General features: G+C 36.4%; 1 protein-coding gene across 5 annotated transcripts in view; it reads left to right on the top strand.

The window, feature by feature from the left end:
• The window catches only part of PTPN4 (protein tyrosine phosphatase non-receptor type 4), a 109,053-nt gene that overhangs the window by 55,572 nt on the left and 37,441 nt on the right, over nt 1-16,040 (top strand). For all 5 annotated transcript variants that reach the window (XR_013340360.2, XM_021526146.4, XM_085584962.1 and 2 more), the window contains 4 exons: nt 524-612; nt 5,819-5,882; nt 11,987-12,159; nt 15,785-15,853. Coding sequence is in view for 4 of the 5 variants with exons in the window: in XM_021526146.4 (XP_021381821.3) it covers nt 524-612; nt 5,819-5,882; nt 11,987-12,159; nt 15,785-15,853 (395 nt within the window). In the remaining variant the exon portion in view is untranslated. The remainder of the gene's footprint in view (nt 1-523; nt 613-5,818; nt 5,883-11,986; nt 12,160-15,784; nt 15,854-16,040) is intronic.

Below are 16,040 nucleotides of genomic sequence, written 5' to 3'. Positions count from 1 at the left end.
TCTCTGTGTTAATCAGGTTGAGCTTTGTTGCCTTGAATGTTATATTGAGAGTTCTATATACCAGGTGCTTGATTAGAGTGCAGAGGTAGTTCAAGAAAAAAGTGCTATTTAAATATACAATATTGTTTGTTTTAGAATCTCTCCTCTCTGTGTTCTGAGATTGCAATTTCCTTCAGGTAGGAATTAAAGTTGCTGGTTGCTTTTAGTGTAGCAAATGCCAGTTTATTTGTGCTGCTATTCTTAATAAGCCGGAATACTCTCATATTTATTTCATCAAAGTTGGTGAAAGACAGAAGATCTGACTTGAGAAATTAAAATTTTGTGGTAGCTTACAAGGAACTCGGAGCAAACATTCAGGTTTGTCCTAAATAGGAGGGAAGAATTTAATTTCTTATTTGTCTGATTAGAACACATTACCTTCCACATTATTTTGTGTATTTAGAGCGAGATGAGAATGAATATATATGACGTTTCAAAAGATACTTATACTGTTCTTCAAGTAATTTTCTCTTTTCTTTTAAAGGATCAGAGTAACAATGAAATAATGATTGGAGTGATGTCAGGTGGAATACTAATTTTTAAGAACCGAGTACGAATTAACACATTTCAGTGGTAAGGAGTGCTGTTTAATGTTTTAATTTGCTATTTCAAAATGTTTTTACTACTCTTAAAAAGACTGAAACTTAAGTAGTTTCATATCATGTTGAAATTCATCTCATGTGCCATGGGGAATTTTGTGGGGGGGTTTTGTCCTGGTCTGCATGGTGTGCTGTTAAACAACTTTGAAACTGTAATGAAACTGTAATGAATTCCGTGCTCTTTTTCTTCAGGAGTTTGTAAGCATATTTTACTTTTAATTAACTATGTAGCTAGGGCAAGTGTGTTGGTAGGGCAAGTCTTTAAAGAGACAGGTGAATTGAAAAATACTAACCTGGAGACTGACTGCTCTTACCTGTTTTGTGACCTATAAATTAATTGTAGTGTGTGTTTGAAATTTAACATAGTTATGGTACTTGTGAATAACTGAGGTGGAGCATTCAGGATATTGTCATCTCTTCATCTGTAAATAACCATGTTCATTATATGATCATAAAAGTGCATTTACTGCAGAAAATCTTTACATCTCTAAATTCTGTAGAAGTGCTCTATAACCTCTCTCGTGCTCTATAGAGATTTCACCTTTCTGGAAATGCTTTTCTTAGTTCCTGCAGAAGTAACCTTCCTTTGGTTTCCTTGGAGTCCACTTTGACAGCCTTATTACTTCTGTTGCTGAGTTGCTGTAGCTGCATTCTCAGTGGGTGTAATATAAGATTGTCATAGCAGACATTAGTTCACCAGGAACAAAAGTTGTTCATTCAAGAGAAATGATCAGAACTGTTCATTTGCCACTGATTTTGCATTTTACTGATTTTGCATTTTTGTTTGCTGCTTATGTGTGCTTGATTTTTTCTGCAACCCAGTGAATTTCTGAGATATTCTGGTTTTCTGTGCTAAGCTTAGTCTCAAGGTTCATTGTAGGAAATTACATATTTTGTGATTTACCAAGATAAGAAACAGTGTCATTGGTTGAATTTTAGTTGATTTTTGGAGAGAAATAAAAAACAAAGCTATATCAAAATGTTATCTGCAGCCAGTACAACTGAATGTGGTGAACATTTTACTTGTATGCATTTGAAGGAAAGTAAGTCTGAGACATTTACAAAGCATTTAAATTTCTGGTCTTCATGGCTATTGGGTAAATTAAAACTGGAGCTTGCAATGATAAACCTGAAACTACTGTACCAGTCAGTCAGACTTGCCCTTATAATAGTGACACATTCCAGAAAATATATCCTTCATGTGGTGTGCATTTTGAGATGTTGGAGCCATTTCTGGGCTAAGGCTGCTTTATAAATGGAATGCTGTAATAATCAGGAAAGTTTTATTTCAGTCTGATTTTTCTGCTGTTATTTTTGGGAAACAGCAATAGTAGAAATAGGTTCTGTAAATCACACTGGCAAATTACTGAGTACGTACAATCTAAGTCATAATTAAGCTACACGTCATTAATGGAAGTTGGAGGTTTCTCTGAGTTCTGCTTCATATTGTTTGCATGCCAGGGATGCTGATCTAAATTCTTAGTGTGTTTTTTTGTGTATGTGTAATTACCTAAACAGTTCTTCTTTGTATTCAGCCATATCAGCTGACACCAGGGATATTAATTTCTTGCTGTGAAGACTATAGTTCCAACATAATTGGTCTTTACAAAAAAAAAAAAAAAAAAAGAACCACCCTTCCCCATGTCACACTGTTAGAGGCTTTCTTTTGCTATGAGTAATAATCTGAAATACCAATTTCCACAATATAGCTCAATAATAGACCTATTACCCTTTCTTTCTGTCCATAATCATGCTGTTGGTCTTGTGCCACTAGTACTGATACTTCTTTTTGCTTCCACTTATTGTTGCTCCTATGCAACTAGAGCTGTGTAGTGTCTTCCCAGTGCTTTATAGGTATAGTAACTATTTAGATACCTGTTTTTCAATACTCCTGAGTTTTGAGACAAGTGAGAGAATAGCAATACATGCATATGGGAGGAAATAAAGATTTAACTGTATTGCTTAGAGAAAACTCAAGTAAAATGTCTTTGCCCTCTCACTCTTAATTTTGTATCTTAATTGCTCATTTTGATCATAAGGAGAAATTAAACAGGAGGAAGACAAGTGAGGAATAGGGGAAAACAAAGACACTGCCTTTTATCCACGTGTCCTATTTGATCTTCCTATATTCTATATAGTTCTTCCTTTCCCTAAACTTTGCCACCAGGCACAGAGACCTGGGAATCCAAGGAGATTGAAGACCAAAGGAGAAGATTATGTAGTACATCAGCCTTTCCTTTGTTTCTAGACCACTAGTTCAGCAGTTTGAAATGTGTTTTTCTTAGCCTGTTGTTTGTGGTTGATGTATCTCTGAAAAGCTTTGTTGCCTTTTGCATCCAGTGCCAGTTGCACCTGCAGCTGTGCTGTGGATCTCCTAGTTTTATCCCTGAATAATTAGGTGGTACTGTGTTTCTCCTTGGTCATCTGATCCTGCTTACACATCTTGGACACTTCCTTTTGTGTTTGAGCCCAGTCAGTAGTTCTGAGTGCATCTGGCTGGCCTCTTCTGGTGCTTGCATCTTTTCTAGCACATCAGGATTGTTCTGGATTGAGAAAATTGTCGTTTAAGATTGACTAGCTGTCTTCTATTCCTGTGACCCAAAGGCAGCTTCTGTGGGATTCTGCCCACCAGAACTCTGAACAAACTGGGGTTTCCTCTCCTGAACCTGTGGTATAGTCTGCTGCATCCCTCCACTTCCTTTCAGATCTTTAGCTTGGCCATCTCACAGCTGCTGGAGCTCTGTTTGTCTTTGGCTACTAAATCTGGACAATCCTTTCTTGTTTGTGAGTTGGGCCACCAGGAGCATCTTCCCTGAGTGCCTGGTCCAGAACCTGGGGCAAAGAAGTCTTGCTCAAGAAATGTGCTGGATTGCTTATGTCCTGCCTTATCACCCTCCCAAGGGTTGGGGTGGCAAAGCCCTTGTGAGAACCAGGGCTTGGTATCATGAGATTCCTTCCACGTGTTTGAGTACAATCTGCATTTTTGACTAGGATTTTAAATATCTCTTTCTTTTTATTATTTAGGATGTCTAAGGTGACTGTAGATGGGAAAATCACACCAGGAAAATAATATTGATGCCTGTCTGTTTTTATGCTTTTCCTTGGATATACAGCATTGCCAAGAGTCAGAGAAAGGAAGCATAGACAGGATGCCTTTTCCTTGGGCTGAGTGTGGATATGCTCATTCAGTGCCTAGCAGGGTATTAGCAGTGCGTAGGAACTCTTATCTGCTGTATTTTTTTGAAATAGCTGGGAAACAGCTTTGCTGACTCATTCCTTTGTACTTGAATGGTGGCTCTTTTGAATTGAGTTACACATTACTGGCTAATGTTACAGCTTTGAGTCTGTTCCAAATGGTTTCAGGCTTAAAAGTCAGCTGACCTCCCTCTGTAAGCCTAAATGATGGGATGACATTAAAACCCCATATGTATTATTCTTATTCTCTTTGAGTTTGTAAATCACCAAGGGTAGTAATTCCTTCTTTTAGAAGAGGAAACCCCTAAGAGTGAGAGATAGTAAATGTTTTTATAAATTGAATGATTGCTAAGTAAATGTGATATGTTGCAAAGTGTATGGAGGGCCATTTTTAGGAAAGGTATATATTAAAATGTTCTTTTAGTTGCACTATACACCAGTGTTAGAAAAATTAGTAATAACATACTTGTTGATTAGCTGCAGCCTAGTCTAATTTTTTTCTGTTTTTCCCACATGTTAATAATCACTAGTGTAATAATCACAATAATCACTAGTATATGTCTTATCCAATATAAGACCCATCCTATATTTTCCTTAAGCAATTTTTTGTCACAGGAGGTCCTAAGAAGATTGATGCATTGCCAGGGGAATAATTTTATTTCAGCAGATAAGATGTAATTCACCTTTAAGTTTCAAATCCTTGAGAAATGAACTCTGATAGCAAGAATTTGTTAAGAATTTAAGAAAAAAAATTCAACAAACAAATAGGAAAGTTATTACTGTTGCTTTTTTTTTTTTTAATTGTTAACTGTTAAACTAATGGCAAATCTGGGAAAGAAAAAAGAATTGGGAAAATATGTAAATAACCATAATTTAAACACTAATGTTCGCAGAGTGTCTTTATGTTACTGCAGATAAAGACTCTCCCAGCAAATTACGACATCCCACTTAGGTTCCTGCTCTGAATAATCCCCTGGAGAAAAATTGTCTTTATTTGATTTAGTTAAGATAATTTCTATATATAGATATCCAACTTGGATGTCTGTTAATGTTTTGCTCCTCATCCTTCCTGGCCTAAAGGGTTTTTTATTCAGCAAGTAATAAATATGCAAGTAGTAATTCCAGTCAGTTTGCAGTATTTTATCAGTTGTGCGTTTTTCAAGTACAAAAGTTACTATGTTTTTCTTTTTACAATTTGAACCTCACATTTTTCCTTGACCAAAGTGATACTTTTGTATATTTAATAAAATATATGGACTATCCTAATATTATATTTCTTTGAAGAAGTGTATCATTAGAGTGTGATGAAAATACAGCCTGTCTTTCCAATTTTGTATAACTGCTATTAGAGTGACCATCCAAAACAGTCTGGAATTAGTGTCAGTATTTCATATGTTTATAGATACCCTGAAAGGTGAACATGTCTGTAGGCAGATTTTTCCCTGTCATGTGATACTGTAAATGTTGTTTTCCTCCTAGTAGTTTGATTAATTTTTTTAAGGTTGTGAGTCCTATCTCTGTGCTTACATCTTATCTTAACTATTTTACTAAAACAAGTTCTGGTTATATTTAAAGACATGTAAGAACATAGAGGAAGCATGTCTTTCAGGGATCAGGTGAAGTTCAATGGATTTTTTTCATATTTTAAGGGATAATGAAAGCAGCCTCAGAAAAGACAATATCTGCCTGGAATGACCTGAGGATAGAAAAGCTCTTTGGGCTTTGGAATGGGGAAAAGATATCAAAATTAGCAACTGCCTTGGGTTTGGGATGTAAACAAGTGAATTCAATGGATAAAGTAAATACAAGCTCATAAATTTCAAATTAGACAAACTATTTTATATAATCTTTGATATCTTATTTTTTGTCCATGGAAAGGAAATCTGTTCTCTTTAGAAAGTATATTTTCAGTAGGTGTATTTAAGCCTTTAATCATGATGCAGTGTATGAAATGTTTTAATATTGTGGATTTGTTTTTCATTTAGGTTGAAGATTGTGAAAATTTCTTTCAAGTGCAAGCAGTTTTTTATTCAACTTAGGAAAGAACTGGTGAGTATCTGTCTTAAATTCGATCTGAAAGCAATGAAATTTCTTCTACTGCATGTCTGCATTATACTGACTGATACTATGTTGATTCTTGGTTTTGTCTGCAATTGAAAATCCAGCTTCTCCAACATTCTGGCCGTTTCATGTTTCAAATAGACCATTATAATGCTTTATAAGTTTTCTTTTTCATTTGATTTGCCTTATATTTTAGATACTTTTAGTTTTACATTTGTATGCAGGAAATGTAACTTGTTTATGTAAAATAAATGTGGAAAAGGTTGATAGTAAATCAATATTAAATTTAAATTTTATGAAAAACCAGACTCAAACTAAAGGTAGTGCTTAGTGCTGCTTCAGTTGTATGTATGCTTGTAAATTAAGGTTTGATAGACATGTTGATTTTTATTGTTCAGATTTGGTAATACTTGATGACTTTATTACTTATATTTAAACAGAAGAGATAAGAATTCCTTTGTAGTTCTAAATTACATATGGTGTAATTTTATGCCTACTTGGAGCTGAATGTCTCATGGTTTGAGGTGTGTGTTTGCTACCCCATGAAGCACCACTGGACCACTGAGCATTTAATTCAGCAAGAAATGGATTGTTCTGTGCCCCTGAGAGATGAGCTTCCATTACAGACATAACACTGGGGAAAGATGGAGGAATTTATTAAAAATATGACTACGTGATTAACTTGAAAGATTGGTGAAGAGGCTTTTTGCAGTTCTTACATCTGAAAGGATTTACTGTGAGGATGGTAAGATACTGGAACAGGTTGTGGATGCTCCAGCCCTGGCAGTGTTCAAGGCCAGGTTGAACGACCTGGTCTGGTGGGAGATGTTCCTGCCCATGGCAGGTGGGTTAGGATTTGATGATCTTTAAGGTGTCTTCCAACCCTTAATGTTCTGTGATTCTTTGATTGAAGACTTGAAATGCAGAGTTACGGACTAGATATAAAAGATGACACTAGGCAGAAATGCATCTTGACAATCGTAAGGCTGTTCCGGTTTTGGGACAATGTGGTTAAAGAAGAGAAACACCTTTTCTGTCAGGTCAGGCCAATGTCTGGTGGCTGGTATTAGTGCTGAAAACAGGAGTCATACAGGTGTACAACATGTGCATCTTAAAAGCAGATCCTTTAAAATCATGAACTGAGCAGGTCTCAATGTTAGCAGACATGATGCAACATGAGCAGAAAAGTGGTGATACAACAAAGGGGGAGGGGGAATGTTTTATTGGGGGGACACAGTATTTTTGTAAAAACCTTGCTGGAGCTACAGTCTTCTCAAAGGCAGTCTGAGGTCAAATTTTGTCATGACACCAGTGTGTGTAACTTCCATTACAGTTGCAGGAAAGTTGTATTTGCATGTGAGATGAGAATTTGGGGGTTTTTTTTGGAATTCAGAAATTATGGACTATAGTTGTTTTCTGAATTAGAACTTGATGAAAATGCTGTGTTAGCAGAGTTGAGGATCTTGAAGATTAAGATACCTAGATATAAAATAGGATTGGATACTGTATAATGGAGTATTTCCTCTATTTTCTGCAGAAAAGAAATTGCTTATAATAGAAGGTAATACTAAGACAGCTTTCTCATCTTATTTCACTGTTACTTTCTAACACTCTACATATTGTTACTTGCATGAGAATGTAGTTTATATAATTAATGTGATTTCTCTTCTGAGACATCTTATCCAAGCCAACAAATTAAAAAGCCTTGTAGTGTTTTTCTTTAAACTCTGTGTATCAGATGAAAATTGGTGGCAAGAATTTAATTTTCATTTATTCCAAGTCATGAATATCTTAAGATCAAAGCGCAAATTTGAGTTCCAAAGAAGTCATACTTAAACTAATTGTTTAATCATTGCTAATATTAAAATTGTTTCCACAGTTACTTTCCCTGTCTAGAATTGTAGGATAAGATTCATCTCACCTATATTCAGCTTCAGTTAGGTTTAAGGAACATATTTTCTGAATCGTGATACTTGGCTCACCAAAGCTCATCCTTACATTTCTTCTGCAATAATCACATACAAAGGCTGTTACGTCTTGCCTGAACAGGAAGTATGTTTTAGGATGGATTAACTTGCTCTCTGGTGGTATATTCTTCCTTTTGCTTTTGTTTTTCCTCCCATTAACAATAAAGGGAGCCTGAATGACTCTCTTTAGGCAGCAGAAACTAGGTGAAGTGAGTCAGTGATTGCACATTTGGTATGTAAAATATCTCTGGTCTAGTGCTTTGAGTGCATATTTTAAATCACCTATTTATGATATGGCAGGGGAAATACATTCATGGTATGCTGATGATGTGTTTCAAACTGGTGTGTAAATATATAACAAATTATACATCTGAGAAATTGCATTTATTTGAATGCAAAACTGAGATCCTGTAGAATATTAAGTCAGTGGACTTGGGAAAGGAATTTTCCGCTAGTTTTATTTTTTTCCCAACAGGGGTATATACAGTTTTACATAATTCTAAAAAGATATTTTTCCAATATTGTTAGCAAGTATTGAGAGCTTTTAATTACAACTGTCCTCAAAAATGCAAGTGCCTTATCTTGTAATCGCCTATTAAATTTATTCGCTGACTTGGCATGGCTTAAAGGCATCAACATAAGTAAAGAATTATTTGCCTACTTTTATTAGATTATATCTGTGTTTAAATAAATCACTTAAATGAAGTGAGATGAAGCAGTTGAATGTCTCAGTCATTTTCCAGTGGTAGTATAATACAATCTTGAGTAGAGGCTGGTGGAGTATTCTGACAATCATATGGCTGGAGCATATATCCACTGGAGTAGGCTTTTTTCCCCCATTGTGTTTTTATGATTTTGTGGGGGAAAAGCATGTTATGTGTAGGACTTCTTCATCCAGCATTAGAAGCCCCCTGGGCCATTACTTCAATAACATTTTTTTCCATCCTATCTTACCTTGTTCTGCCTGTTCTGTATGCTGCTTTCCTTACATGCTTTGAAGCTGCTTTAGAATAATTCAGTAGTTTTATTTTTCTAGATGTTTCCCTAAGCTTCTCTGGTTCTATTAGTTGCACCCTTGGCTGTATTAATGTCAATAGCCAGAATCAAGCTCTTAATGCCATTCAGCCTGTTTTGGTGATCTTGATTCTTTGACAGCCAAAGAAGCTGTTCAACATCTTTTGCTCTTTTAGAAGGCATATATCCATTGAAAAATTACTTGAGTCTGGAAGTAAAGAATATGATAGATTTCTGACCATAACCAAAACCTGATTTCAGTGAGTGGCCAAGATAATATCTTTTTTTTTTAATTTTAGGTCATGTATCTGAAGTTTGTGCTTTGAATTTTGTCTTTTTTTGACTGGCTTTTAGAAAGAACTTGGTCTGAAATCACAAAGTGGGCATGGGCTTACCTGTCCAAGTACATTCTTGATCTTCAGTAGCATTGGCATTCATTAGATGCCTACTTGATTGCTGCCTAATCCTATCAAAAATTGTGTATTGCTTTTTTTTTTTTATGAAGAGCAAATACTGCTGGCAGAAGTATATTTGCTCCATTTAAGCTTTCACAGGACTTTTGCCCACTATTTCTGGAAGATGCTGAGTATGGGGAGCATCTGCCATTATAAAGCACAAGTTTTTTTGTCTCTCTGAGATGGGGTAGAAAATTTCTGCCCTTTTTTTCTGGGATTTTTCCTTGTTTAGCTAAAGTAAAAGGGTCTCATTAGAGAGTAATTTTTTCAACCCAGTTTCTTTCCTGAGCAGCAAGAGATTGGAGCAGTACTCTGGAGTCACTTTTTCAAGGCAGGCAAAAGTGGGTTTGAATGAAAAGCCCCACTCTAGGTGCTTACACAAGTACTGAGCTGTTCTGTGTGGGAGGAGCACCAAAATCCTGTCTGCTTTTTTGTTGGGTTTGTATTTTTAATAATAGGAATCACAAAGATGACTTGGACTTCACTATATCCTACCTCTATTTGTCTTAACTGTAGTTTTGTGCTGGGGCCCAGGTTTTCATTCATTGCATCCCAGCTGCTTCACTCTTCCTCTGCATGGCAAGCAGACTGTTTTTCTCTCATTAATAAAAACCACAGACACAATTAGTAAGATAATAATTTTGGAGCAGAATCCTGCTGTGACTCTGACACTGTCTAACACTGATCTCAATAGACATAACCCCCTGAAAAGCCTGCATGTCACTATCAGACCATAGAGCATTCTGCATCTTGCTGGATCCTAGTGTTGTGAAAGCATTCTGTGGGCTGCAGGGCTGCAGTATACTGCCCTTTTACTTTATGTGCTTTCAGCTGAAGTACCATGGATATTACAAATGTCAGCTTGGAGCCCTGTGCTGAGCCTGAGCCCACGGTGATTCAAATCTGCTGTTTTCCAGGAATACAGGGGCAGCCTTACTCTAAATCCAGCAGTAGAACCCAATCTTGCAACCCAGAATCATCAGCTAAAATGAATTTCAAATGCCCAAGTTACACTGGAATATTATAGAACCTTCAAGGGTGGATAGGGGAGGGATGAGTGCACTTAGGAGCCAATGGCATATATGATTCTTTACCTTAAACAATGTTTCCTAGCTGTAATTGAGATGGAGGGTAGGGTTTGAGGATCAGTTCTCCCTGCACAGCAATGAAAGCTTTAAAAGCTATGAATAGAACTATTGTTAAGGTACCTTTAAATCTCTAGCACACCAAGTTCCTGTGAAAGTGCTGTCTCGCATTACAATTAAGTTGCTCCTGCTTCAACTCCTTCTCATCCTGCCATACCAGCTCCTCCTTCATGCTTCATGTCTGATCTAGTGATCAGATGGTGGGATGAGATTCAGATCAGCTCGTTTTCTGGCATACAAACTAGGGGAAACAGCAGGTTATTTTTTTTCCCCAACCCATAATTATAATACTTTGAATGACATTAAAATGCATGATCACCAGCTCATGTAACTTGTCAAATTTTCATTTCAAACTGTTTAAAAGGCTGACAGAACATGAAAATTTGCTACATCATGATTACTTGTTGCTAGAATCTAAAATCTTAGCTGTTTCATTCTTTATTGGATCCAGAGGAAGGCAGTCCATAATTATACATAGTTGCTCTCTTGAAGAATAGTAATCAAATTTGTTTATATTGTTTGACTTTTATATTGTTAAGGCCTTTTATAATTGCATAGGTAATTGGCTTAATTTCTGTTATCTTGTTTCTGATTTCTAATTTTTAAATCATTCTGTTCATACGTCTAAAAAATACGGGGAACGGTTAGCAATACATGGAAATTAAAAACAGATATATAAGTAATCTTTGTAATTGAAAAAAATATTATTTCATTTCTTGAATATAATTCCTTAAATTTCATCAATCAATACTTAGAATTTGCTGTTAGTTTAAAATCCATTTTATTTTGCCCTAAACTTGTCCTGTGGCTGAAAATAGTGTTCTTGTTCCCGAATAAAACACTGGGGGAAGAAGAGGAGGTTTCTGTGCCTTGGTTTCTCAGCAGATCTGAAGATGAGCAGACCCACAAAAGCTTAACTTGGAAAAGGACTTTACTACTAAGTTAAATCAGTTAAGGTGTGAAAAATGTTGGGGAGAATTTAGTACTGTGAAGAGAAAGAAAAATGGACCTATAGAGGTTGTTATCAAGCTCTCTCAACAGGCACAATAGCTTGGGTTGTTTTGCCATTTTGCTTCTTGCATTTCCCAAGAATCTAATGAATCATTTAGAAGTAAGAACTGTCAGTTGCTCTTGAGATCAATACTTGTTCCCAATCTCCAACTGCCACGTGTTCATGACAATTACTCATCTTAACTGTAGTTTTGAACAGAGAGGCACATTGTCTTTGAGCTCCCAAATAATGGAATACTTTTCACGTAGTTTGGGTCATACCTTTTAGACTTGTTCCTATATAACTAAACAGACTGTTAATCTTTGTGCAGGCTGTTTTTAATACAAAAATTACAAAGATATTTCAAAAGAGTTTGTTGTACATAAAGTTAATAAAAAATTAAGAGTACCATTTCAAAAATCATTATTGTAAAAAATATCTCAAAGCCAACAATATTTATTTTAGTTTCAAAAAGTACTTTGAATAATTCTTATGTGAAATACATTTTTCTCATTTTTAGCATGAATCTAGAGAAACATTACTGGGATTCAATATGGTGAATTACCGAGCATGTAAGAATTTGTGGAAAGCTTGTGTTGAGCATCACACGTTCTTCCGTTTGGACAGACCTCTCCCACCTCAGAAGAACTTTTTTGCACATTATTTCACTTTGGGTTCCAAGTTCCGGTACTGGTAAGTGCGGATTTGAAATATATGGGAAAAAATATGAGTAGTGAGCTCATCAATAAACACAGGGAATTACCTAGAATATACATTAAAACATAATTCAAATGGGTTTTAAATCCTGCAATTGTTCCCGTTCCCTGTTGGCCTAAGTTTCAAATGTCACTAATTTTTAAAGATAGCTTGAAAATACAATTATTATACTATTAGTGGTCATTATTACACTAGTGCTCTGAGATTGTCTCCCAAGCTGCATTTCTTGGCCTGTTCTCCTGCTGGGTTATGTTTATCTTAAAAGTATTGTCTCAAACCTTCAAAGTCTTTGACCTGGTCTTTTTCAAACAGTTGAGTCTCAAATACTGCATGCAGCAGCACCAACAAAACAGACCTAAATTAATACCAATTACAAATTGCTGGAAAGAGGTTGTACAAGTAAAGCCCACTTACCTACATGTATATGAATAGGAATTAGGTGAAAACAAAGGACATACATGTTCTGTTTCAAACCCAGAACTTTAGAAAATTAGGAGGAAATGAAATCCAAAACCTTTAAGGATGAACTTAACAGGCAAAAAGCTTGGAAGTGCACAGAATGACTGTGCAATAGCTATAATCCCTGTAATGCTGGAGTGGGTGGTTTTGGGTTTTGCCGGTTTGTACTTTTTATTTAAAAAAAAAAATTCTGTGCAGTGACTGAATTAACTGTTTCTGCAAGTAATGAAGAATGCCAGTGGTTTAAATCGTGCCTAAAACAGAGAATAACAGAGCTAGTACTAATCATCCATCTAGAATGGCAGTAGTGTCTGTGACGTACAAAGGGACATGATGAAAAGCTAGAAAACAGAATAACAGGCTATTTCTGTCACACTTGTGAATTGCATAAATCTATAAAGAGGAAAGTAATTCAGTGGCTAACTGTTTATAGCATCTGTTTTTGACCAGCATTCACAGTACCCATTTGAGAAACAGCATTCTGTGATCCTGAACAGTGTTTGAGACTTGATTCAATGTTGCTGTAGAGAATTTCAGGGAGCTTTTTCATTTCTATAAGGATTTTGAATCTGAATCATTGTGGTTACTATTACAGAATAGCTCTTTGATGATGATGTTCAACTTAAGTTAACATAAGATGAAAAGGGAAACCGCATAAAAACGAAGAAGGTCATTAACGTTGCTGGAACAGCCAAAAGGCTGGAATTTCTGCAAGTAGTTTGAGAGCTTGTTCAGAGGCAGCATAACAGGAATAACATGGCTCACAAAGAGAGGTTGAGGACACTAGACTTGTTTAATCTGTTGAAGAGGAAGCTAAGGGGCAATTCATCAGCAATCCTAAAGCTACTTCAAGAGTAATGTTAGTACTGATGGAGCCAAAGGTGCTGGTAACAGGCAGGTGAGATTTTGCCACTAAGGTTCTGGATGGACATGAGGCAAAGTGTTTGGTTCTTTTTAGAACTGTGTTGTCAGAACAAGTCACCTGGACTGGCTGGGAGATCTTTGTTGGTGGAGGCTTTCAAAAGTCGGCTAGACAAAGCCATGGCCAGACGTGACCTAGTGTTAGTAAGAGATTGGACTAGAGATTCTAGCCAACATTTGTATGATCAAAAGGAGTCAGTAAAATACAGAACTGATAGTTCTAGACAGAATTATCTTCTGAAAGAAATTGGGGACATGAAATTGTTGATATAACCTATTTTCGTTGGTCTAAAATACTTCTATGCATCAAATGTTAGAGAATATTTAGTTGTTTTTTTTTTAAATAAATCTACCAAAACGGATCTAGAAGACCGTTAGTGAGCAAAGGTGGCTTCTGTACACTGTCATTGGATTTTTCGAAGTGGTTCTTACAGTGTTCCTCACCAAATACTCCTGAAAAAATGTGAAGAGTTTTGCTGTGTATTAGCATCTGTTTTAACCAGATGGGAAACAAGTAGGTTCCTTCTTCACAACCGAGGGAAGTTACCACTGAAGTGATACAGTGTTTTGTAGTAAAATCTGAAATCAACAGTAGAAGGTTTTGGTGGTATTTCACAATGAGGGGTGAGTAGGCAATAAAATAGTAGATCAAGTTCAGTGCCCAAAAAGAGAGAGAAGAGAGCAGGAGCATCAATTATCTGAAAACCTTAAATCAGTTATTAATAGCAGTTATAGAAGAACAAATACAATTATAGAGTTTTTGGAAAGGAATAGAGGCAAACACCACCAACTTACTTCTTGTTGGAGTTTAAAATGTGTAACCCCAGCAATTTAGCTGGCTGCAGGTTTGGAAAGAGAAATTTCCTGGATTGGCAGCATGGCAGAGGTTGGAGGGCAGCTCTGGATGCTGTTGAGTCCAATGCCCTGTTCTAACAGTATCCACTGTAGCATGTTGCCTAGGAGCGTATCCAGCAAGGTTTTGAATGTCTCCAAGGGGGAAAACTGCACCATCTCTGAGAAACTTGGTTCAATGTTAAACTATCTTAACATGAAAACTTTCTTTTGTCTTGGTGGGTGATGAGGCTGTGTTTTGTAGCCCTGTCCTTGCTGCCTGCCCTAATTAAGATGTCTCATATTTCTGTTTGTGCTGATTGCCTCTTGTCCTGTCTCCCTTAAGAAGTGTCTGGCTGTATTTTTTACTTACTCTTTCTGGCATTTGATCCTCCTGAGCCTTCTCTTCGTGAGACTGAACAGCCCCAGCTCTCTCAGCCTTTCCCCATGCATCAGACGCTGCAGACCCTCAGTTGTCATTGTGGCCCTTTGCTTGACGTGTGGAGCTCTGGAACTCCACCAACCATTCCAGATGTGCTCTCACCTGTGCTGGGCAAACCTGCTCTCCAGCCAGTTGACACTCCTCAGCTGCAGGCTTTGCATTTTCCTTCACTGAATTTCATGAGATTCCCACTGACTTGTCTCTCAGGTCTTCACACATCCTGTTGTTCTGTAATATGAAGGTGGAAATAGCTGATTCTTTGGTTTCATAATGTAAATATTCCTATAGGAGACTCTGTGCTTGTTCTATAGTTATTAACAGAGAAGTGGCTACAAGAGCCAGTGTTTCTGATATCTAGTCACCTATTCTTGAGTGCTGATAGATACTCAAAAATGGTATTTTTTTTTTCCTAGAAGAAAAATCATGAAATATTATAAAGGATCTTTGATTTGACACAAGACATCTGGTCTTATGTGAAAAGTCAGCAAGTTTCAAAATCTAAACTTAGTTTTGACAAGTTGCATAGAAGAATATAATCCTGATGTGCTTATCATGTAATTTTTTTGTGTTATTTTGCTAAATTAAGTTACTAGCAATTCAGGGAATAGTTTAGGAAGAGCAGGAAAGGGATGCTGTAAGTTTTTAACAGTGGCTATAAGAGGAACTATTGTTAAGTGTTACACAAAAATCCAAGCAGAGATTTCTTATTGTTTTTGATAAAAAAGCAAACAGAAGGGAATGTTTTTGTAACATCTAAAATGTTTTTGAAAGAAGACCTATATTTCTACCAAATGCTTTCTAAGCTTATGCTGTACTGAAGCTAGGGCAATTGTTTGAGCAGGACTGACAACAGAATTTAAGCATTTTGTTGAGATGGTTCAATTTCAAAGAAGAAATTGTTATTTAATCAAGTTGGATTTAGCAGTTTGATCTTGTTTTGCTTTCCAGTGGGAGAACAGAGGTCCAATCTGTGCAGTATGGGAAAGAAAGAGCAAATAAAGACAGGGTATTTGCAAGGTAAGTAGTTTACATTCCTTAAAATTTCCCCATTTATATACTTTAAGAACTCAGGATAGCCTTCAGTCTACATAGCTTGTTGTTACATGTATTGGCTCTCTTTGTGCTGTTTTTATTACAAAGAATGACCTCCTGCTGTTAAAATACTCCCTTAAAAATACTGAGTTAGTGGGTATTTTTGTCTGTG

The sequence above is a fragment of the Lonchura striata genome, chromosome 7 (assembly GCF_050655825.1).
Source record: "Lonchura striata isolate lonStrDom1 chromosome 7, ASM5065582v1, whole genome shotgun sequence".
Lineage (NCBI taxonomy): Eukaryota > Metazoa > Chordata > Aves > Passeriformes > Estrildidae > Lonchura > Lonchura striata.
Note: the sequence above shows the minus strand (reverse complement) of the source record. Positions and strands in the feature narration are given on the sequence as shown.